This window comes from Gossypium arboreum, chromosome 9 (genome assembly GCF_025698485.1).
Source record: "Gossypium arboreum isolate Shixiya-1 chromosome 9, ASM2569848v2, whole genome shotgun sequence".
Lineage (NCBI taxonomy): Eukaryota > Viridiplantae > Streptophyta > Magnoliopsida > Malvales > Malvaceae > Gossypium > Gossypium arboreum.
The window spans coordinates 78,179,233-78,203,458 of NC_069078.1; the positions used below are offsets into that span (position 1 = coordinate 78,179,233).

A 24,226-nucleotide genomic window follows, 5' to 3' on the forward strand; every position below is an offset into this window, starting at 1 on the left:
GCATACTTATCCATGGAAAACTTTTAATAATTTGATAAATTTACAAATTAATCCCCAAAATAGGTAGATTAGGTTATTACAATCACGGAAATATAAAAATTACTAAAAATAGGACAAGAATGCTTACCCAATTAAGTCAATTTAGCTTGCTTGAACACTTTTCTCCTAGTTAGGGTTTTTATGAAAATAATTTGGGGAAAGATGATGAAAAATATGATATTTTGTTATTTAATTTAATTATCATCTTTTATTTTTCTACTTTCCAATTTAGTCCTTTTTTTTCTTAAATTTTCATGGATGAATCATCATAAATATCTACTAACTTCTCTTAATGGTCTATTTGCCTTATAAGGACTTTTAATTTTGAATTTCATAGCTATTTAATCATTCTAGCTACTAGAATTTAACTTTTGCATTTTATGCAATTTGGTCCTTTCTATAATTAAACATGAAATCGGTAAAATTTTCTTATCGAACTTTTCATACATCTTTTCTATCATAATGTAGACCATGCAATAATATTAAAATAAATTGTCTTTTTGACTCGGATTTGTGGTCTCGAAACCACTGTTCTAATTTCACTAAAAAATGGCTGTTACAAAATCTACCATTAAGGTTACCAAAAAAGTTGGTATACGGGAGAAAGGTACCAATAAGGGTTACCAAGTCACAAATATGTCTGTCAAGACTATTCATCTTTAAGGGAAACTATTGAGGAAGCATTAGCCAAATGGCTAGTTCCATATGAAACTAGTGTATAAGAGAAAATCGGGAACTGAAATAGTCACTCAAATAACAATCAATTGAGTACAATAGGCCAAAGTGGCCTATAAGACATGGGCATATTACGTATAAGAGTAAGGTAACGCGAGTAAGACTGGCTACAAAGAGGTAATCTCATAACTATTTAACCCAATTGGGACTTAGTCCACTAAAGTGGTGCGGGTTCTCATTAGTTAACCTAGAGGCTAATATGTTAGTGAGATCTTCAGGACTACAATAATAATAAAAAGTTGGCCAAGAGCTAATTATATGCGAAATATTCATCAAGCCAAACATAACTAGAAGGTTTATTAGGAGGGTAGGTTGAAGGATCCCTTTTGTAGTAAAGGAAATGTAGAGTTTGTAGATATAAGGAGTCGTTCAAAGAACCATTGAATTAGTATGGTTCAGGGAATGATTGCTTAAAGACCTATCCATCAATGGATAAGTTCGGAGATAAGTCAGAAACCGCCAAGTCAGATTGAGAGAAATTTCCCCAAACGAGCAGGATTGTTTTTGTATTTTAGAATTATTTATTTAAACCCCTACAAGGTAGGGTATGTTTTCGTATAATGTAGAAACTCACAAAGTTCATTCGAATTACAAGAGTTTTGAACTATGATTGCAGCATTCGCGGGATAAGGAAATCGAGGAAGGACCAAGCCAGACCGTGTCGGATCAAGGAGTTACGTTAAGAAGATGTCATGCACATAAGGAGGGGATACCTTCAGAGACTTCACCAAGGGGGCGAATATGTTGTAACCAAAACGTTCCCTTAGAGTCCGGAGTTGAAATAGTGATTTTTTATTTAAAATTTATTATCTCTGTTGTGAAGATTCTTAAATAAATAGGTAATACAATCTAATTTTAAAATTTAATGAGTTTTAAGTCTATACAATGACAGATTCAGTTGTGATGCTCATGCCCGAATTTGGTGATAAGGTCGGTGGAGGTGTTACATTAACTAATATATATATTTTAACCATATTTCTAGCCAAATCATACAATACACATGGACTATAATGTCTTATCATTCAATTACTACATCTACTTGATTTAAAACAAATCAAGACATATCAATTAGTTCAAACATTCAAATACCAACCTTCAAATATGCCATACTACATTGAAACATGTCATTCCATTTCAATTACAGGCTAATTCAATTCATTCATCATAACCCTAATAACCTTGATATGAACCATATTAGTTCTATACCAATACTAAGCTCAAACATGACAACTAAACATATCAATTTCAAGTAGGTACATATATCACCTCCTCACAACATCAAACATTTCCATGAAACACGTACAAAATCTTCACAAGTTAAATTCATTTCCATGTTCAACTTATCAAAACTTTAAAACATTAAATTATGTACCAAAATACCTATATACAAGCTACAACCCTAAGTTCAAATTGATTAAACATCTACTAATTCGATGATATGATAGTGTGAGCTTCGAGTTAATCTGGCTTGACATGTTCTGCAAGGTAATAATCTACAAGGAAAAGGAAAAACAAACTAGGTAAGCATATAGGATGTTTAGTAAGTTTATAGGCATTAAACAAAAAATTAACTTAACTTTCAATTAAATACATTAGGCTACCAATGTTGGCATAGTTTAGCAAGACATGAAAATTCACAATATTAAAAAGGTGAGTACTATACCACAATCAAACCATAGCATGCTTGTAACACCCCTTATCCGTATTCGACGCTAGAACAGGGTACGATGTGTTACCGAACATAAACTCACACAATCATACAAAATCGAGACCTGAATTTTTGTCTAAATTTACAACTTTTCATTCACATGCATATCGTCCCTTATATGGCCCTCGAGGCCCAAAACATATATTGGGTATGGTTCAGGACTAAACCGAGAACTCTCAAAACTTATATAATACTTATAAAATTTTCCTATTTTGGAGGGTCACAGGCCCATGTGGGTAGGCCGTGTGGTCTTACACGTCCGTGTCCTCAGCTCGTGTAACTCTTTGTTTATGACGTTATCAACTAAATTGATGTCACACACTCGTGTGCTTAGGCTGTGGCCTCTACACGGCTGAGACACACGGCCGTGTCTCTGACCGTGTGTTTACTACCGAGCATTCTGTTTTACCAAATTAGGGTACAGGGGATACACGGTAGGATCACATTCCCATGAATGCAAACCGTGTGTTACATACGGTTTAGACACACACCCATGTAGATAACTTTGAGGTTATTTTCCAAGCCAGTTGCCACCCTTATTTGTACATACACATACATGACTTCAAAGGCATTTAGCATGGCTTAAGTGAGCACCTAAACATACGCAAACAAGACATGATCGTGATCATTTCATCTTTACTTATACATGCATAAGATTTCATACTTTGTCAAGCCCAACTTGCCAATTCTCATTTAAGTAGTGTTTATCATCATACTAAACAAATCACAATTAAATCATCAAGCATTCATAACCACAAGACATCTCATCACGTTCACACAACCACCAACCACATTACCATTGCATGGGCACATGCATACTTAAATAAATAGGCTTACAACCCAATAATCAATTTGAGTCACATTTCATGGCCTTATACAAAATTAATCAAATATCAATATAAGCCAATTTACATGGCTTTACATTACATCAAACCCTTAACCATTACAAGCCAATACCTTTGGCTAAATCGTAATGACACATTCACAATTGACTAAGTCCCTATACATGTCATAAACTTAAGAGGTTTGTATTCATTTTTACCCACGATGATAGCTTCAGAGTGTGATGGCATCTCCGACGATCTCCAACCCGAGCTAGTTAAATTAACCTATAAGACATGGGAAAGGAAGAGGGGTAAGCTATATAATATAGCTTAGTAAGTTCATATGCAAATAATAAACAACTATTAACATTCATTTACTTTATCCATCCATAAGAGTACTATAATTTTAATTGGCATTAGATTTTAAGATTTCTACTTATTCATTCATAATGCTTACTCTTTTAACTTATAAACACCATTTACATGCCTTGTGACAGCCCTAATTTGGCCCTAGTCAGAAAGTGGTTTCGGGACCACAAAACCGAGTCATAAAAATAATTAACCGTTATAATCTATGCTTACTGTATGTGTACATGCACGTGTGAAAGTTTCATGTTTTAATTTGGTCAATTGTATGTGAAATTATTAATAGGACTTATGTGAGAAAATTCTGAAATGTGATAGGTTAATCTTAAGTTGCCTATTAATGCATGTGACAAAGATGATGGACTTGCATGTCAAATATTCATTTTATTTAGGTAGTGGCCGGCAATGATGATATGTTATATGGAATATATGTATTATTTAATTATAATGGCTTTATAATTTTAATTTAGTAATGAATTAATAAAAAGAAAATGGGTGATGAAAACAAAGCTTCACCTTTGTTCTTCTGGGCCGAAATGTAAGAGAGGAAAGGGGAGAAAACTTCATTCGGTTACGATAGGCTTAAATCAAGCTCAAGAGCAAAGAGGGTCAAAGTTGGATAGGGGAAAAAAGAAAATAATTGAGTAGCCTTTCTGCAACCGTTCAAGTATATCCGAGGTAAGTTTTGAATAGTCACATTTAGTACGTAATTGATAATGTCTTGATATGTGTATGATAACTGTACTGCGATCTATTGATTCTATTTGAATATAGTTGAGTGACAAATAATTTATGTTTAAGGCTTAAAGCCGAATAGACATTAGAAGTTAAGCTTGGAAAGTAAATGGACATATATTCTTATGTATGTTATTGAGCCAAAAGTTATATGAATGGTGCCCATGTTATGCTATTATTCGAATGGAATAAATGAATTATGATTATGAGATGTTATGTGAATTGAATTTTCTTGCGAATAAGTATGCATGACATTCAGTGATGTATATCCGAACTTAGGGTCCATGAGCTATGTCTTTGGAATTATATCCGGACTTAGGGTCCCAGCTATGTCTTTGGAATTATATCCGGACTTAAGGTCCATGAGCTACGTGTTGGAAATATGTCGGGCTAAAGTCCATGAGCTTTGAGCTGGTATTATCTTGGGTTTAAATTCCCGCAGCTTGTGCCGGTAATTGGTTTCAAGTCCTAAGACCTAACGAGCTTAATGCCGATAAGTTAAGTAAGATTACGATATTGAATGTTCGCGATAAACCATCGTCGAGTAAGTACTATACATTTAAAATGTTCAAACGTATTACTTACTCATCGGTGAATTGATTTGAAGTGAATCATTAGCATCAAAGAAGAATATATATATAAATATGATTGATGGTTATATTTGTGAATATGAGAATGATTTAATCGGTCATGGTATATTTGTATATGAATTATATGTTAAAATTTCTTTATGTACTCATGTACATTCATCAATGATTTTTGTGAATTATTAGTACTAAAGAATGATACTTAAGTGTGAATGAATGTTTTGATTTTCGATAAGTCTTTAATTGTTTGTGATGCTTAAAACTTACTAAGCTTTGAAAGCTTACTCGTTCTTTATTTCTCTGTTTTATAGATTGTTAATTTTGGCCACCGACTTGGGATCGTTAGCGATTCATCACACTATCGATCTTTTGGTATAGTTATATTTTGGACTCGATATGGCATGTATAGGTTAGGTGATGATAACTATGTTTTGAAATTGTAAATATTTTGGCTATCTGAAAATGGCGTATAACTTAAATATCGTATGTATTTCATTTCGATCTCTGTTTATGTTTATTGACACCGTGAATGAGATAATTAAATGTTTAGTTCGGTAATACCTCTTAGCCTTAATCCGGCATTCGGATTCAGGTTAGGGGTGTTACATTTTATTGGTATCAGAGCTATGGTTTAGTCGATTCTAGGACTAAAGTTGAGTGTTTGAGTCTAGCTATACATGCTATATAGTAATCATACGGTAGTATGATGAATTCTGACAGTTAAAAATGTGTTTTCGTATAGTAATGGATCCCGATCCCAATCGAGCGGTAGCCGATGATGTTGAGAGTGTAGCACCTGTTCCCGTGCATGGGACAGTGCCGATGGACTCTCAACCTATTGCAAGCAATCAGAACGAGGAGGCTAGACAGGCTTTTTATAGTGTGATGAATGATTGGTTCAACCAATACATTCGAACTAATAGGCTATTCCACAACCCCCACTCCCGAATAATACACCCCCTGCACCTACTATACCTCCCAGAATCGATCGACGAGGTTAAATAAGTCTCCGGTAGACAGAATCCGAAAGCACGGGGCTACTGAATTTAAGGCTACTGAGATAGCGATGATCTTGAGCAAGTGAATTTTGGTTGGACAATACTATCGAGTATTCAATGAACTATCTTGCACACCGATGAATGCCCGAAATGTGCCATATTTACGCCACGTGATTCGCCTATTATTGGTGGAATACATTGGTTTTGTTGTGCCCAAAGAACGGGTGACGTGGGAATTCTTCCAGATTGAATTTGAAAAAATATATCGATCGAGGTTCATTGATCAAAAGCGAAAAGAATTTCTTGAGCTTAAACAGGTTTCATGTCGATTCATCGATTATGAGCGGAAGTTTGTCGACTCGAGATATGCTCGGGAATGTGTATCGTCTGAGGCTATTATGTGTAAACGTTTTGAAGATGGGCTGAATGAAGATATAAAGATGTTTGTTGGCATTCTTGAAATACGAGAGTTTGTAGTACTTGTCGAACGAGCTTGCAAAGCCGAAGAACTTAGTAAAAAAAAAAAGAAAACTGATGTCGAAGCTGGAGAATTTCGTAAAAGATCTTCAGGAAAGTCTTTTCAGCAATCATCAAAGAAATTTCGAGATGATTTAGGCCGATCAAAGAATATTTCGGGTTTTTCCAGACGAGACCACGATTGACCCCCTGTGAGTACATGAGCCATTTCAGTTACCAGTGTTGGAAACGAACGTCGAGAAAGAACCGAGTGCAAGTATTGTGGTAAATGGCATTCGGGGAGTTGTAGATTTCATGATCGCTCCTGTTATAAATGCGGGTCAGCCGACCACTTTATCAAAAATTGCCCGAGATTATCCGAACAAAATGTGAATCAGAGTGGGAAACCGAGTAATGCTACAGTACGAGGTAGACCACCTAGGAATACGGGGAATGCTAGCGGTGGTCAGAGAGGGTCTAGAGATGTTACAACCAGATCCGAGGCTCGTGCTCCTGCTAGAGCTTATGCTATACGCACACGCGAGGATGCTTCATCACCAGATGTTATTACTGGTACTTTTACTCTTTTTGATACTGATGTGATTGCTTTGATTGACCCTGGTTCTACTCATTCATATGTATGTGAGACTTTAGCATCCAGTAAGACTTTATCTGTTGAGTCTACTGAGTTTGTTATTCGAGTGTCGAATCCCTTGGGTCGTTATGTGCTTGTTGATAAGGTGTGTAAGAAATGCCCCCTAGTAGTCCGAGATTACTGCTTTCCGGCCGATTTGATGCTTTTACCATTTGATAAATTTGATGTTATCCTCGGTATGGATTGGTTGACCGTACATGATGCAGTTGCGAATTGCAAAAGTAAAACCATTGATTTGAGATGTGCAAATAATGAGATAATCCGAGTTGAGTCTACTGATTGGAACGGATTGCCAGCAATAATAATATCCTCGATGTTAGCTCAAAAATATGTGAGAAAGGGGTGTGAAGTGTATCTTGTTTACGTACTTGATAGTAAAGAATCAGAAAAGAAGCTTGAATCAGTGCCAATAGTTTGTGAATATCCGGATGTTTTTCCCGAAGAATTATCGGGGTTACCACCTGATCGGGAAGTAGAGTTTGGCATTGAACTTGTACCTGGGACTACACCAATTTCGATAGCTCCGTATCATATGGCACCAACCGAATTAAAGGAATTGAAAGCTTAGTTGCAAGAGTTGACGGATAGAGGTTTCGTTAGACCGAGTTTCTCACCTTGGGGTGCACCAGTGTTGTTTGTGAAAAAGAAGAACGGAACCATGAGGTTGTGCATCGACTATCGTCAGTTGAATAAAGTGACAATAAAGAATAAATATCCGTTACCGCGTATTGATGATTTGTTTGATCAACTGAAGGGAGCCTCAGTGTTTTCAAAAATAGATTTGAGATCGGGTTATTATCAGTTGCGAGTTCGAAACTCAGATATACCTAAAACTGCTTTTAGAACGAGATACGGTCACTACGAGTTCTTAGTGATGCCGTTTGGGCTCACTAATGCCCCTGCAATATTTATGGATTTGATGAACCGAATTTTCAGACAGTGTTTGGATCGGTTTGTAGTTGTGTTTATAGATGACATCTTAATTTATTCACGTGATGAAACTGAACACGCCGAGCACCTGAGATTAGTGTTGCAGATTTTACGGGATAAGCAGTTATATGCTAAATTCAGTAAATGTGAGTTCTGGTTGAGAGAAGTTAGGTTTTTGGGTCACGTGGTATCCGATCGGGTATTCGAGTTGATCCGAGCAAAATTTCGACCGTATTTAACTGGAAGCCTCCAAGAAATGTTCTTGAAGTTCGAGCTTTTAGGACTTGCGGTTACTACTGCATGCTTTGTAAAGGGTTTTTCGATGATAGCCACACCAATGACGGCTACTGCAGAAAGATGTTAAGTTTGAATGGTCGAAAAATGTCGAAGAGCTTCGATCGATTGAAAACATATTTGACTGAAGCTCCAGTACTAGTGCAGCCCGAATCCGGTAAAGAGTTTGTCATTTATAGTGATGCATCCTTACTTGGGCTGGGTTGTGTGTTGATGCAAGAAGGTCGAGTTGTAGCTTGCGCATCGAGGTAATTGAAGCCGCATGAGAAAAACTATCCGACCCATGATCATGAATTAGCTGCCATCGTATTCGCTTTGAAAATATGGCGACACTACTTGTTTGGAGAGAGGTGTCATGTATATTCGGATCACAAAAGCCTTAAATATTTGATGACTCAAAGAGATTTGAATCTGCGACAAAGACGTTGGCTTGAGTTGTTGAAAGATTATGAGCTTGTCATCGACCATCACCCGAGAAAGGCTAACGTGATTGCTGATGCTTTAAGTCGTAAATCACTGTTTGCTTTACGAGCGATGAATGTACACCTGTCTGTTTCATCTGATAATGTGTTAGTAGCAGAATTAAGGGCCAAACCATTATTGATTCATCAAATACGTGAAGCTCGGAAGGTCGATGATAAATTGGTTGCTAATCGAGCTGAATGTGTTTCAAATTTGGAATCAGAATTTCAAATTGATGACAACAATTATTTAAGGTTCAGAAGTCGATTGTGTGTTCCAAGAAATTCAGAACTTATTTCGGTAATTTTGAATGAGGCTCATAGTAACCGAATGTCAATTCACCCGGGAGTACAAAAATGTACAATGATCTGAAACGTCAATTTTGGTGGCCCGGTATGAAACGAGACATTTCTAATTTTGTTTCGAAGTGTTTGATATATCAACAAGTGAAAGCAGAACATCAAGTGCCTTCAGGGTTACTTCAACCGATCATGATACCCGAATGGAAATGGGATCGAGTCACGATGGATTTTGTATCTGGGTTGCCATTATCGTCAAGTAAGAAAGATGCGATTTGGGTTGTTGTTGATAGACTGACTAAGTCGGCTCATTTTATTTCCGTACGTACAGATTATTCACTGGACAAACTAGCTGAATTGTACGTTTCTTAGATTGTAAGGTTACACGAGGTACCTATTTCTATTGTGTCGGATAGAGATCCGAGATTCACATCGCGATTTTGGAAGAAATTGCAAGAAGCATTGGGTACCAAGTTGCATTTTAGCACCGCTTTTTATCCTCAGACTGATGGTCAATCAGAGCGGATAATTTAGATACTCGAGGATATGTTGAGATGTTGCATCCTTGAGTTTAGTGGTTCATGGGAACGGTATTTACCTTTGATTGAATTCGCGTACAACAATAGTTTTCAATCAAGCATTAGGATGGCACCTTATGAGGCTTTGTATGGTCGTAAATGTCGTACACCGTTATTTTGGACCGAGCTTAGTGAAAATAAAATCTTCGGGGTCGATTTGATTAAAGATGCTGAGCAAAAAGTAAAAGTAATTCGTGAAAGTCTGAAGGCAGCTTCGGATCGTCAGAAGTCGTATGCGGATTTAAAACGAAAAGACATTGAATATCAGGTTGGAGACAAAATATTTCTTAAAGTTTCACCTTGGAAAAAGGTGCTCAGATTTAGCCGTAAAGGCAAATTGAGTCCGAGGTTCATCGGGCCCTATGAGATATCCGAACGAATTGGGCCAGTCGCATACAGATTGATTTTACCCCCTGAACTTGAAAAGATTCACAACATTTTTCATGTCTCGAGGCTTTGACGTTATAGATCCAATCCATCGCACATAATTAACCCATCAGAGGTTGAAATTCAATCTGATTTGAGTTATGAAGAAGAACCGATTCGTATCCTAGCTCACGAGGTGAAAGAGTTGCGAAACAAAAAGGTTCTGTTAGTAAAGGTGTTATGGCTCAAACACGGGATCGAAGAAGCTACATGGGAAACCGAGAAATCTATGAAAGAACGATACCCAAATCTATTCACTGGTAAGATTTTTGGGGACGAAAATTCCTTAAGTGGGGGAGAGTTGTGACAGCCCTAATTTGGCCCTAGTCGGAAAGTGGTTTCGGGACCACAAAACCAAGTCATAAAAATAATTAACCGTTATAATCTATGCTTACTGTATGTGTACATGCACGTGTGAAACTTTCATGTTTTAATTTGGTCAATTGTATGTGAAATTATTAATAGGACTTATGTGAGAAAATTCTGAAATGTGATAGGTTAATCTTAAGTGGCCTATTAATGCATGTGACAAAGAGGATGGACTTGCATGTCAAATATTCATTTTATTTAGGTAGTGGCCAGCAATGATGATATGTTATATGGAATATATGTATTATTTAATTATAATGGCTTTATAATTTTAATTTAGTAATGAATTAATAAAAAGAAAATGGGTGATGAAAACAAAGCTTCACCTTTGTTCTTCTGGGCTGAAATGTAAGAGAGGAAAGGGGAGAAAACTTCATTCGGTTACCATAGGCTTAAATCAAGCTCAAGAGCAAAGAGGGTCGAAGTTGGATAGGGGAAAAAAGAAAGTAATTGAGTAGCCTTTCTGCAACCGTTCAAGTATATCCGAGGTAAGTTTTGAATAGTCACATTTAGTACGTAATTGATAATGTCTTGATATGCGTATGATAACTGTACTGCGATCTATTGATTTTATTTGAATATAGTTGAGTGACAAATAATTTATGTTTAAGGCTTAAAGCCGAATAGACATTAGAAGTTAAGCTTGGAAAGTAAATGGACATATATTCTTATGTATGTTATTGAGCCAAAAGTTATATGAATGGTGCCCATGTTATGCTATTATTCGAATGGAATAAATGAATTATGATTATGAGATGTTATGTGAATTGAATTTTCTTGCGAATAAGTATGCATGACATTCAGTGATGTATATCCGGACTTAGGGTCCGCAGCTATATCTTTGGAATTATATCCGGACTTAGGGTCCGCAGCTATATGTTTGGAATTATATCCGGACTTAAGGTCCGCAGCTACGTCTTGGAAATATGTCCAGCTAAAGTCTCATGAGCTTCGAGCTGGTATTATACGGGTTTAAATTCCCTGCAGCTTGTGCTGGTAATTGGTTTCAAGTCCTAAGACCTAACAGCTTAATGCCGATAAGTTAAGTAAGATTACGATATTGAATGTTCGCGATAAACCATCGTCGAGTAAGTACTATACATTTAAAATGTTCAGGTACGTATTACTTACTCATCGGTGAATTGATTTCGAAGTGAATCATTAGCATCAAAGAAGAATATATATATAAATATGATTGATGGTTATATTTGTGAATATGAGAATGATTTAATCGGTCATGGTATCTTTGTATATGAATTATATGTTAAAATTTCTTTATGTACTCATGTACATTCAGTCAATGATTTTTGTGAATTATTAGTACTAAAGAATAATACTTAAGTGTGAATGAATGTTTTGATTTTCGATAAGTCTTTAATTGTTTGTGATGCTTAAAACTTACTAAGCTTTGAAAGCTTACTCTGTTCTTTATTTCTCTGTTTTATAGATTGTTAATTTTGGCCACCGACTCGGGGATCGTTAGCAGTTCATCACACTATCGATCTTTTTGGTATAGTTATATTTTGGACTCGATATGGCATGTATAGGTTAGGCTGATGATAACTATGTTTTGAAATTGTAAATATTTTGGCTATACGAATATGGCGTATAACTTAAATATCAGTATGTATTTCAGCTCGATCTCTGTTTATGTTTATTGAAACTGTGAATGAGATAATTAAATATTTAGTTCGGTAATACCTCTTAGCCTTAATCCGGTGTTCGGATTCAGGTTAGGGGTGTTACATGCCTTGGCATTAACCTAGCCACTATAGTCTTCCCATTATAACATATCACGTTAATTAACAAGTTATTTCCATCCTCTTAATCACATACACATTATTTGTGAGTAATCATAATTTCAACATGTAGTTCAACAACCTTTCACTTGTCTAAGCTCTTATCTCACTATATTCTCATAATGTCTTTATTCGGCAATTATACATGTCTTTCTTTTCCTCATATCCAATGAAACACAATTTAAATAAATGAATCGTAAAATATTACAAATCAATTAGGCTCCTAAGCCTATCACATGATCATTATCAAATCTTATCATGTATCCATTCATCATAAATATAAATCATTTGTCACAAGGTTATCAATGTTTCACAAGTATAACTTGTTCATGTACATTCTCACCAAGAATTCATCGTATACCAAACTCACTTCACATGAGTTTTGTGTACATACTTGTACCACTCGAAATATAGTCACATACTTTCTCAATCTTAACATACCCGTTGAAAATACAATACAAGCACATAAGCATATTAGATCACATCTCAATTAGGCCTAACAGCCTAACACGTAATCATCATTTATATTTATCATATATCCAACATCACAAGTATGTGCACTATCAATCATAATGGGTAATAAACAATTATTTCCACAATAATCATAAATTTACAATTATAGGCTTACGTACATGCCTATTTACTCTTAGTAATTTCATTCTCATACTCATCTTTGATTTACCCATTGAACCACATTGGAATACTAAGGATGCTCGGGGTTCTCATACCCATAGTATCGTATTAATGTTATATCCCGGATATGGTCTTACATGAAATATCATATCGACGCCATGCCCCTAACATGGTCTTATACGAAATCACATACCTATGCCATATCCCAGATATGGTCTGATTTGAAATCTCGGTAGCCCTAATATCATGACATTTATATTCTACTTTTGAGGTTAAATCGAGATTTCCCATTTCTCGAAACTTCGTCAAAATCATCATTAATCAATTTCATAAAAACAAATATATACAATTCATGCAATATCAAAATATTAAATACATAACATAAGGTTGCATTATTTATGCATGAACTTACCTCGACACCAAAATGGCAAAAGGGACCTAACTGTCAATTTCTTATTTTTCCCCCGTTCTAGGTCCGAACCTCATTTTATTTGATATATAATATCACACTTAGTCTATTTATTAGTCACACTAGTCAATGTGATCCAAAAATCATATTATAGAAAATTTACATTTTTGCCCCTAAACTTTGTCATATTTACACTTTTGCCCCTAGACTCATAAAATGATTTTTATTCATTTTATTTCCACTTTAAGCCTAGAAGAATCATTTTCATAACTATATCAGCCCAAAATTTCCACTAAATCACACTTTTATGACAAATTTTATAACTTTTACAAATTAGTCCTTTTTAACATTTTCACCGAAAACTACTTAGTAAAAGTCGTTTAACACACAAAAAACATTCATATTCCTCCCTTAAATATCAAAATACACACATGTAACACATGATAAAATTTTTAAACATCAACCCTAACTCAAATAAATGGTAGAAATAGATAGATCTTGTTACGGGGATTGGAATAACGTAAAAATCATTAAAAACGGGGCTAGAATAGACTTACAATCGAGTTGGAAGCCTGAAAAACCCTATACATGGTTTCTCCATGCAATTTTCGGTCAAGAGGTTGAAGATGGAAAAAAATTGGCTTTTAATTTTGTTTTTAATTCATTTTAATAACTAAATAACCAAAATGCCCTTAATGAAAAACTTTGGAAACATGCCTAATCATGTCCATTTTTGTCCACCAACTTATCCGATGGTATAATTACCATATAAGGACATCCAATTTAAAATTTCATAACAATTAGACACCTTTACCATGTAGAACTCAACTTTTTTACTTTTTACAATTTAGTCCTTTTGACTAAATTGAGTGCCCAAAAATCAAAAATTTCAAATGAAATTTTCACGAAATCATTTTGTGAAATCGTAGACCATAAAAATATAATAAAAATAAATTTTCTTACGTCATATTTGTGGTATCGAAATCACTGTTTTGACTAGACCTTAAATCGAGATGTTACAATGCTATAAATGATCAATATGCTAATTCATAACAATTCAAATTCATCCTTATTCAAGGGGTAATTCCATCACACACGTTTCATTCAAATACATTGCTCATATTTAATTCATCATTTTTTTCCATTTTAACATCAAGTCCTGTTTATCTCAATTTTGTTTCTCGTCTCATATAATCAGTTTCGCCCTATGAGACCTCGTAAACAGACTTGGATACACAAATATCTACATCACACCAGTTGCTCGTTCGAGCTAAGTATATTCGTATCAGGTTACCTGTCCAAGCTAAATTGACCAAAACACCCTAGCAGCTCATAAGCCACCACGTTTTCACCATACTTGTGAAATTAAACTCCTAATAACCAAAAAAAGAAAAATGGAAATTTTCACTAATTGTAAATTAATGCCCAAAGCTTAAAGATCCATCAATTTGAGGAAGGGGTTACAGAATTTTTTCACTTCTCAAAGTCACGGCTAAACGATAAACGATAATTCACATTCAACCATCCTAACCACATGAATAAATTTTACTAACACCAGAATTTTGATATTGCAATGGAGAAACTTCCAAACAACCAAGACCCAAACCAAAATCAATGGACTAACAACAACACAAGACTGAATACAAAATCTGAGAGGCGTAATCACCAAAACAACGATGACAGAAAGATAAAACAAAAGGTAGGAGAATAAAGAAAAGAGAAGAAAATTTTCAGAAGAAAGAAAAAGAAAAATTTAACCTGAAAAGAAAAATTTAACCTGAAAACAAAAATGAAAATGAATGGGGAGAGAGAGATTTTTGGGATATTTTCAAAAAGAATTTTTAAAAAAAAAACTACTCATATCTCACTAAATCCTGACCTATCAGATTTTCTAGAATTTAAATTTAACTCAAATTCTGACCACATGATCAGTGGAACAAACAGAGACAAAGCAAAAATAGTTTCACTTTACATGCACAAGATTCTAACACTGGACCTTTATGTAAGTTAAAACCTTAGCACTAAATCAACAAACTTATTTATAAAGATAAATCAGATGTTCAAAGTTAGAGATTGGGATAAAAATAACAAAAATTTCAAAGGAAGGGATTTGATCACAAGACCTCAAAAACAAATATCCAATGTTTAACCACTACAACAAAGGAATTCACTTTAACATTACTTGTACAAGTTTTATTTAAAAACATGAGGCGATTATTCTCGATTCATTAACCCAATTTCTACTAACCTGATTTTTGAGATGTCACGAACCAATATAGCATAATATTTAATTTTAACGCATACAGTGGTCGGTGGCATGCATGCGTGACTTCCACCTTATTTCTGTTTTCCCTCAATTCTATATATGGGAATAGCAAAAACAAAAATTTTATATATGGAAACTCAACTTTCCTTCCAAATTAAATATAATTCCTTATTTTGAAATCTAAATTAGATGTAATGTTGGATACATATTTAAGATGTAAAAATTATAGATATATTTGTATCCATATATGTATTAGTTGCTACATTTTACTCTAAATTTTATTAAAATTTAAGACATTTTCACACTTGTAAATAAATTTTTATTGTTTGTATCTCTATTTGTTAAAATTTTGGTTCGAAATTCTTATAAATTTATTTATTCATTTAAAATTAGTCATAAGTTATCATATATATCAATGTGTCGCATGAAAATTTCATCCAAATTTCCTTCAATTTTAGTGAAGTAACAAAAACACAAGTTTTATTTGTGAAAAAGTTGAGGCATTTAAGTCATAAATAAAAATCTATGCCTCGGTCAATAACTCGCTAACGTTCTTTTATATATATATAACACCTACAGACTAAATTAGACTATTAAATTACATGTAAATTTAAATTAGTATGCTACTGAAAAGTTTTCAATATTTACACTAAAATTCATCTCAAATAATAGAATGTCGATTAATTTCGTAATTATGATTTGTCAAATATATTTTAGGAGTTACATGGAAAATAATATATTAAATACGAATGCTTTTTATTAATGTAAATTTAAATTAAAATTAAAATTTTTATTCATACACAATAAATTTTATAATTGTAAAATGAAGCACACAACAATATTCATAATAAAGATAAGCTTATTTTAAAACAAACTCTTAATTACGTAAACACTAATACCCGTTTGGTATAGCGGATATAATAAAGGTGTGATATTCATAATGAATAATACATGTTTAATTCAACTATTGATATTTTTACTATGAATTAAATAAGCAAAGAATACCGTAATTAAATAACGATCAATCTCTCATTCATTTATGATAACATAGTTTTATCTTTAAAAGACCGGCCGATCAATTTACTTTACAAATATGATAATATCATTTTGTCTTTTAAAAATCGAATGATCAATCAATTTACTTTTCAAATATGACTATAATTTTATCTTTAAAAAATTGACGTAAACAGATAAATTTTATTCTTAAACATAATATTGCTTCTTACCCATAGATAAATAATTATTTTAAAGTTAATGTTGAGGGGAAATCCAAATGGTGATTTATATTTCCATGATTTACAAAGATTTACCAACCACCATTTATATTTAGAATCTTGACAATTGGATTTCGTTACCTATTATGCATATAACTTTGTGTTGTTCGAGTCTCCAAATGATTTTGCCTTGAAACTCCCCATTTTGCCTTGTACTCACTCACTATATAAAGGCCTCATTCGCCACTCGTTTCAAGCAACCCAATTCTTTCCTTCACCCTCTGTTAGAAACAGTTTGAGAGCAAGAGGGAGAGAGCACTAGTTGACAAGCAATCAGAAACTGTTAAGCTTGCAAAACTAGCGATAGAAATGACAGGAAAGAAAGTTAAGCTTGCTTGGATAGAAAATAGCAGTGCCCGAAAAGCAAGCCTGAGGAAAAGGAGGCAAGGGCTTGTGAAGAAAGTGACGGAGCTGACCACTCTATGTGGTGTAGAAGGTGGCATTGTAATATACACTAAAAACGAAGAGGAGCCAATAGTGTGGCCGTCGCGTGAACAGATGGAACAACTGCTACGGAGGTTCAACGAAATTCCCGAGGTAGAACGCATGAAGAAATCGATGAACTTGGAGACCTACTACAAAGAGATGATTTCCAAGTCGCAAGACCAACTCAGGAAGGAAACCAGGAAAACCAAGGAAATGGAGGTGGATCAGCTCATGCTTCAATGCGAGCAAGGCAAGAAGCTAGATGACTTTAGCGTTAATGAACTCGATGACATAAAGTGGTATATGGAAACAATGAGGACAGACATGGGGAAACTTCAGGAATTTTATGAAAAATTTCCTCCTCCATCTGTTGGTCCCACTCAAGGAGATGTTCCTTTACCACCACCACCACCACCACCCCAAGGCCGTGCACCTGCAGTCGGTCAAACTATTGGCATTGCTGATGCAGGTGTTGGAGACAAAGACACCTTTGAGGACTTTCCCTGGGAGGATCCGTTAAACGCCAATACTAACACCAATTATATTAGAGGTGAAGCTAGCAGGAGGGAGATGGGCTTAACATATCATGATCCCTTTGCTGCTGCTACCGGATCATCACTTGGCGGCGCTGGTAGCTCAAGTTTCCGTCAGCCAAGGCCCTCACATGGTGGCAACTCAAGTATTGCACCTGAGCCGGGGCTGAGAAGATTCTCTTACCGCGGCAGCTCAAGTGCTGCTATAGAACCGAGGCCGCCAATGGCTCCATTTGGTTATGATAGCTCCTCAAGTGTTGGTACTGCTAACCCGGAACTACCCCCATTTGAGCCTCTTAGCGACGATCTGCTTAAAGGAGACAGTCTTGGGCCTTTCGACAATGATATGGGGCCGGGACATTTCCCGTTGGGACCACTGGAAAGCAGTTCTCCTGCAAGTGATTTTCGAGGGAACCCTTTAAGGTTTTTTGGTGGTGAAAGCAGCAGCCATGGCGTCGAAGGCAATCGTGAAACCGGACAATTTGATGACAAAAACTAGCCCATCAACTTTTAGCCATGAAAGAAAGCTTCCTTAGTGTCATGTTGGTTTATCCACAATAAGTCGTCATATGGTAAACGTTTGAGTCATTGAATATGGCCTAAATTCCTAGTGTTTCGTTTTTCTATGTCATTTCAAGGTCAAGTAGTTATATTTTTGCGAGTCAATTATTAAGATCTAATAAAATGTAATGTTTTTCTCAACAAATATGGGAAGAGTGGTTAAACTGATTACTGGTTATTTAATCATCAACGTTCAAACTTGTAATTCTCTCGCTTTTTATAAAAAAAAAAAAATGTTGCTTTTAATTTTTTATTTACAGAACATATTACTACTTTTGAAGTAGAGTGTGATTAAAATATCAATCACCTCACTGATTTAATTGTAAAGCTCACGTGAATTTTAAATTGATTTGTCATTTTACATTATAGCCATATATCTTTAAAATAAATCATCCATAAACAAAAGCTTACTAGGATTATAAATTGATTGTTAAGTTACAAGCAATTAAGAAAAAGGTAAATTATGAAACCACACAATTATTAATAAATTTCTTTTCTTATTATTTAATTATAAAAAATTATAAAATATTATCCAATTATTGAATTATCTTTTTTAATCACCAATAGATTAAAGATTGTAATTTTTCAAATCGACGTAATAATAATTTTAACACTCAACATTCAAATATTTTATTAATTTAATCTTGATTTTAAAAATTTACACAATTATTTTGTGCATTTTTACATGTGAACTTTTCACCTAAAAAATTTTTAAAAAATAAATTGATCATTTAAATTTAATAAAAATATAAAAGATGCAAACATTACTAGAAATTAGATAAGTAGAAAAAAAAAACAAGGGCATGGACATCATGGTGGCCGTTATTATTGCAAAGAAATGGAATTAGGGAGGTTTTGGGAGTTTCAGTTAAGAACGAGGAGAGCCAAAATCTATACACTGATTATGATTTCTATTTTTATTACTCATCTTAAGTATCATACTAATGTTGAATTTTTAATTTTCTTTTATTTATTACATCTGCTAATTTGATAAGTTATGTGCCTTTTTCTACTTAATTTACAAATTTTCTGATAATATTCTCATCTTAATGAATTTTACCATTGTTGGTATGAAATTAGAATTTAAATCTATAAAAATTTGATTTTCACACTAACATTTTTAAAAATTACTTCTAAAACTAGCGTTCTTAAAATTTCCAAGACAAAACACATAAGATTGTCCAAACATACATTGGAACATCAAATCCGGAACCCACAAACAAAATCTTAACAAAATAGAATAATAGCAAAAGAACCAAATGGAAATATTTTCCTAGTCTGACATTCAATTTCTTTTAAAGCAGACAGTATAACACTAGTCAGTGTCTACTTGATCTTCTTTTTCGGCCTCAACTGCAACAAGGGAAAGGCATTTATATTAACTTAATTCAATCTGCAACAAAATGTGAAAAAGATAACAGAATCTGCAACAATACAAACCTGATTGCTGTGACCACACTTCTTCTTGCGGCAGTTCACGGCTCTTGGATGCAGACGAGCATAACACCTAGCAACGCACATTCTCAATTATCAAATAACATGCACATGCGTCTTTAAAGATAACATGCAATAGGCAGACTACTAATTAGCTCCTTCACTTTGATCTTAAAAATTCTCATTACTCTGAAGAAATCAATCTTGGGATTTCTCAAGCTACATAAGCACGAAACAGAGCATTGATTATCATGTACCACACTAGAAAATCAACTGCCAAGTAAAGTTTAGCCCAGTTGACAAAGTTGAGAATGGAAATTTGAATTTTGGGAACTAAGATGCCCTCCTTTTCATTCTTTAGCTCAAAAGAGGGTTCAACTTGTAGTCCCATTTATGGTACTACAAAATAGTAAATTGAGATTAATCTATCGCATTCTGAGGATTATGCTATTCATGAAAATCAACAGCCATGAAAAAGTAGCTCGTCTGACAAAGTAGAAAAAATGGTTACAATCACTATTAGGACCTCGTATGACCTCTATCCCATTTCACATCAACAGTAGAGGCTAAGTCAGGTCCCCCTTAGGCCTTAGCAGAATACTAAAAGATGCCCACAAAATAAAACAAAGAAAAGTAACTTACTTGCGGCAAATCATCTTGTCTTGGTTGTATTTGCGAGCCAAAGCCATCAAAGAAGGCTCAATAATTCCACCTCTCAACCTCAGAACAAGATGAAGTGTTGATTCTACGTCGAAAAAAATTTAAGAGCCAGAGTCTTTTAAGTATATTAATCAAATAAAAAAATGTAGAAAACATCTTCTAATACTCAATAGAGAAACCTTTCTGGATGTTGTAGTCAGCCAAGGTACGGCCATCTTCGAGCTGTTTTCCGGCGAATATGAGACGTTGTTGGTCCGGTGGGATTCCTGTGTTTGTTAGTTCATAAAAGAAAATCAGTTTAAATCAAATTTAAGAAGTTATGATACATAGAAATGCAAAATTGTAGAAGGAAAAAGGACCTTCTTTGTCTTGGATCTTGGCTTTGACGTTGTCAATGGTATCGCTGCTCTCGACCTCGAGAGTTATGGTCTTGCCAGTTAGGGTTTTCACAAATATCTGCATCTTTTCCTCCCTCTCTCTCTTCCTCCACAAGAACAATGAGCAGCTAAAACATTCAGAGGCTTTTATACTCGTTTTCTAGGGTTTTTTTGTTGTTGTTGGATATGAGATTGTATTAGGGCTTTTTCCCCTTTGAGCCCAAAAGAGGAAAAGAAATAAGGTTTTATCTAAAGTAGACAAGCCATCCATTACTGGAAAATGGAGGATGGACAGCCATAGAGAAAGAGGAGGTTGATGCTCTCGACTCCCACAAGTACTGCACGTGTTACCCGATCAGGAGTCAGGTGGATATTACTTTGATTTTGAGCTATATAGGAATAGGATGACCCTAAGACAACAACATTACAGTATTTATTCCTACAGTATGAGATCAGCATTTGTAAGGGATCCTTACATCTCCTTTTGTCTTGCGTCGTTTACTTTTGTTCAATTCATAAACACCCTACATCGTCGAACCTCAATGTTTAACCCATTGATCAAAGAGTGACTTGCTCATGCACCTACTAAAAAGTAGAAACAACATGCTTTGAAGATTTTAAATTTTAGATTACTAATGAATGTTTTATTATAATTTTTAAAATTTTATTCAGCTGAAAAGATCATTTCACATTTTTTAGTTCCCTCGTACAGCAACGTATTGTGCTGCATTATTATGTGAATCCTACGTCTCAATCTCTTGCACCATTTTAGAAGAAATCTGGAATCTGGATTTCTGGTATTTGTTAACCTAGAAAATTTGGTTTATTATGCAATTATGAAAATATGGATCTGATTATAAAATATTTATAAAAACCTCAATAATATAAAAGCTTAACTTTGAAGCTGCATTAAATAGTTCCACAACTTTTTCCTGTCTAGATAAAAGATCTAAAATCCATTCCAAAAACTAAATGTGCAGCAAGAGAACCGAGCAAAACACACTTGAATGTAAAGAAAACTGTTTAACAAAGAAAACTCCAAGCACCACAGCAGTAGTAGCTGAGTGAGTAATTGATATAAAGCAAAGAATCAGAGCCTTCTTCCACGTCTGCCACCCTTTCTACGGGTACTATCAGTGGGAATGGGAGTAACATCCTCTGAGGAAAACAAAAAGGTTATTTGTCAATTTACAAGAGTCAAAGTGAAACGACTTAATAGAACACATTCAGAAATGAAAGGATGAAAGAACTGCACCTATTCGACCAATTTTCATGCCTGAACGAGCAAGGGCTCTAAGTGCTGACTGAGCACCAGGACCAGGGGTCTTCGTCTTGTTTCCTCCAGTAGCTCGGAGCTTTATATGAAGGGCAGTAATACCCAACTCCTGCGGATAGCAAATGCTTAATGGAATGAGTTCACTACTTATAATTACATATTGAACCATAATTCAGAGGGTAAGCTGTAACACCTTGCAGCGTTGAGAAACATCTTGTGCCGCAAGCATGGCCGCATAAGGGGAAGACTCATCCCTATCAGCTTTCACCTTCATACCACCTGTTGTTTAGAAAAAGATAGAAGAATATTGTTCATTCAAATAACTCCATTCTGGAACATGAGTATCATCGCATGTTAAAATGTGAAGTTAACACTTTTTATGACAAAGATACAACTGCCACATCCAATTTATGAAATAGGCAGTTGAAGTATTAATACCAATGAAAATGACTTTAAAGCACTAGAGATGGCAAGGACACCAAAAACCCAAGATAGCCAAAGCATTCATTTTTAAATAGAATCATAAACCATACCAGTGATTCGAACCATTGTTTCCCTTCCAGACAAATCAGTCACGTGCTGCAAATCCAACCATAGCATGTTAAACAGTAAGAATTTCCACAAAAACAAAAATCATTGTCAATAGAGGGTGTCATCGCTTACAATAAATGTGTCATTGAATGAAGCAAAAATGTGAGCCACCCCAAAAACATGCTCACCCTCTCGAACAGCAGGTCCAAGGTTAGTATTCTCCTCCTTGGGCTCCCTAACCTTTCTCCTTGACTACAAAATATCCCAAATCAATGAACACATAAGCTATCTTATTTGCAATTAAGTCTTAATAAACTTGTCCTATACTAGTAAAAACTAACCCCAAAATCCCACCCCGCTTGAATCTGAAACAAACATTGTCCATAGAGAAGGCAATTTTGGTACAAGGTTAAACCTAATCCAATTAGTAAATTATTCCAACTTGAACCTTCCCATTTCAAGACTAAGAAAAAAATTGCATATTTATAGTTTTGTTTTGCTTCAGTTTTCCTGGCATTCATACATAATAAAAGCTAGTGCGACGTAAATAACACCAAACTGAAAAAGGAAAACCAAAATACTTCAAATAGCTTATTACAAAATTACATTACATTTAGTCCTTAAAATTCACCCTTTTCTATACCCCAATCCTAAACTTTTTTTCCCAGCAGCCAAACAAGATTCAACTTGTTGCCGATAACTGAAAATAGATTGGAAAGAGAGACTTACCATGGATTCCGGAAAACTGAAAGAGAGCTCGAAAACTAGGGTTTTAAGACAGCACTTTGACTGAGCTTCAGCCTCCAGCAACTCTGGCTTTCAAAGAGAAACTGGGAAAGCAGTTACTATCATTATATAGTTAGGGTTTTGTTGACCCTTACATTAAATGACGAAAAAGGCCTCATTAGGTTACTATAGGCATAGTGGTAAATACGTCATTTTATTATTTTATTTTTTGAGGAGGGGATTAGGAAAATGTTTGTAATTTATAGTTCGAAACAGAGAGTTTAATCGGTATTTCTAACAAATTATTTCAGTAAAATTATAAATAATGTCCAAAAGAAAAGTAAAATTATTATATAAATAATAAACTCAAACAAATCAAATTTAGTTTTTAATTTTATAAGTGGTGCTTAATAGTGTAATGTTTTAGAACTTTATGTCTTGCTAACAATTTGAAGGAATATATAGTTAAACATCTCATGCAGCTGGAGTCTTAAGTATTATGTGTTCGTTGTATTAAATTAAGTCAGAATGAAAAATTTTGAGGTAATCAAGTTAAAAGAATTATATTTTATCATTCTAACTTGATTTGAAATTTTCTCGAATCAAGTCGAGTGAGATGAAATTCGTATGAAATCGAATATTGTTCGAGTTAAATTAAAAAAAAAAAACTTTAGGTCTTTGTAGTCATTGCCAACTGTTATTACAATAGGGTCGGAAGCGTGTAAATTATTGTACTAAAAAATCACACAAAGTTCAATTATCAGGGAAGAGAGGTGGATCACATGGATCTCTTAAATACCAAGTCTTTCCTTAGTCAGAATATCCATTCTATAGTAATTTAATAGCACAATTAAATACTA

At 34.5% G+C, this 24,226-nt stretch overlaps 2 protein-coding genes across 2 annotated transcripts; both read right to left on the reverse strand.

Moving 5' to 3' along the window:
• Positions 1-19,479: 19,479 nt before the first annotated feature.
• Positions 19,480-21,240, reverse strand: LOC108454587 (ubiquitin-60S ribosomal protein L40). Its single transcript, XM_017753093.2, has 5 exons — positions 20,816-21,240; positions 20,636-20,722; positions 20,439-20,541; positions 19,803-19,869; positions 19,480-19,715 (listed from the first exon to the last, which is right to left on the reverse strand). The coding sequence occupies exons 1-5, from the start codon at positions 20,916-20,918 to the stop codon at positions 19,689-19,691; spliced, it is 387 nt and encodes a 128-aa protein (XP_017608582.1). The 5' UTR covers positions 20,919-21,240; the 3' UTR covers positions 19,480-19,688.
• Positions 21,241-21,697: 457 nt separating this feature from the next.
• LOC108454575 (40S ribosomal protein S14) lies at positions 21,698-23,516 on the reverse strand. The gene is made up of 6 exons (XM_017753079.2): positions 23,370-23,516; positions 22,773-22,892; positions 22,643-22,688; positions 22,303-22,388; positions 22,089-22,218; positions 21,698-21,991 (listed from the first exon to the last, which is right to left on the reverse strand). The coding sequence occupies exons 1-6, from the start codon at positions 23,370-23,372 to the stop codon at positions 21,924-21,926; spliced, it is 453 nt and encodes a 150-aa protein (XP_017608568.1). The 5' UTR covers positions 23,373-23,516; the 3' UTR covers positions 21,698-21,923.
• Between the last annotated feature and the right edge of the window lie 710 nt (positions 23,517-24,226).

Coding starts and splice junctions, on each gene's coding strand:
- LOC108454587 (XM_017753093.2), bottom strand. CDS start 20,918: ATGCAGATATTTGTGAAAACCCTAACTGGCAAGACCATAACTCTCGAG. Junction 20,723..20,815: donor CAAGATCCAAGACAAAGAAG/GTCCTTTTTCCT, acceptor TAACAAACACAG/GAATCCCACCGGACCAACAA. Junction 19,870..20,438: donor GACAAGATGATTTGCCGCAA/GTAAGTTACTTT, acceptor GTGCGTTGCTAG/GTGTTATGCTCGTCTGCATC.
- LOC108454575 (XM_017753079.2), bottom strand. Junction 22,689..22,772: donor CATTCAATGACACATTTATT/GTAAGCGATGAC, acceptor TTGGATTTGCAG/CACGTGACTGATTTGTCTGG. Junction 22,389..22,642: donor AACAATGGTTCGAATCACTG/GTATGGTTTATG, acceptor TCTAAACAACAG/GTGGTATGAAGGTGAAAGCT.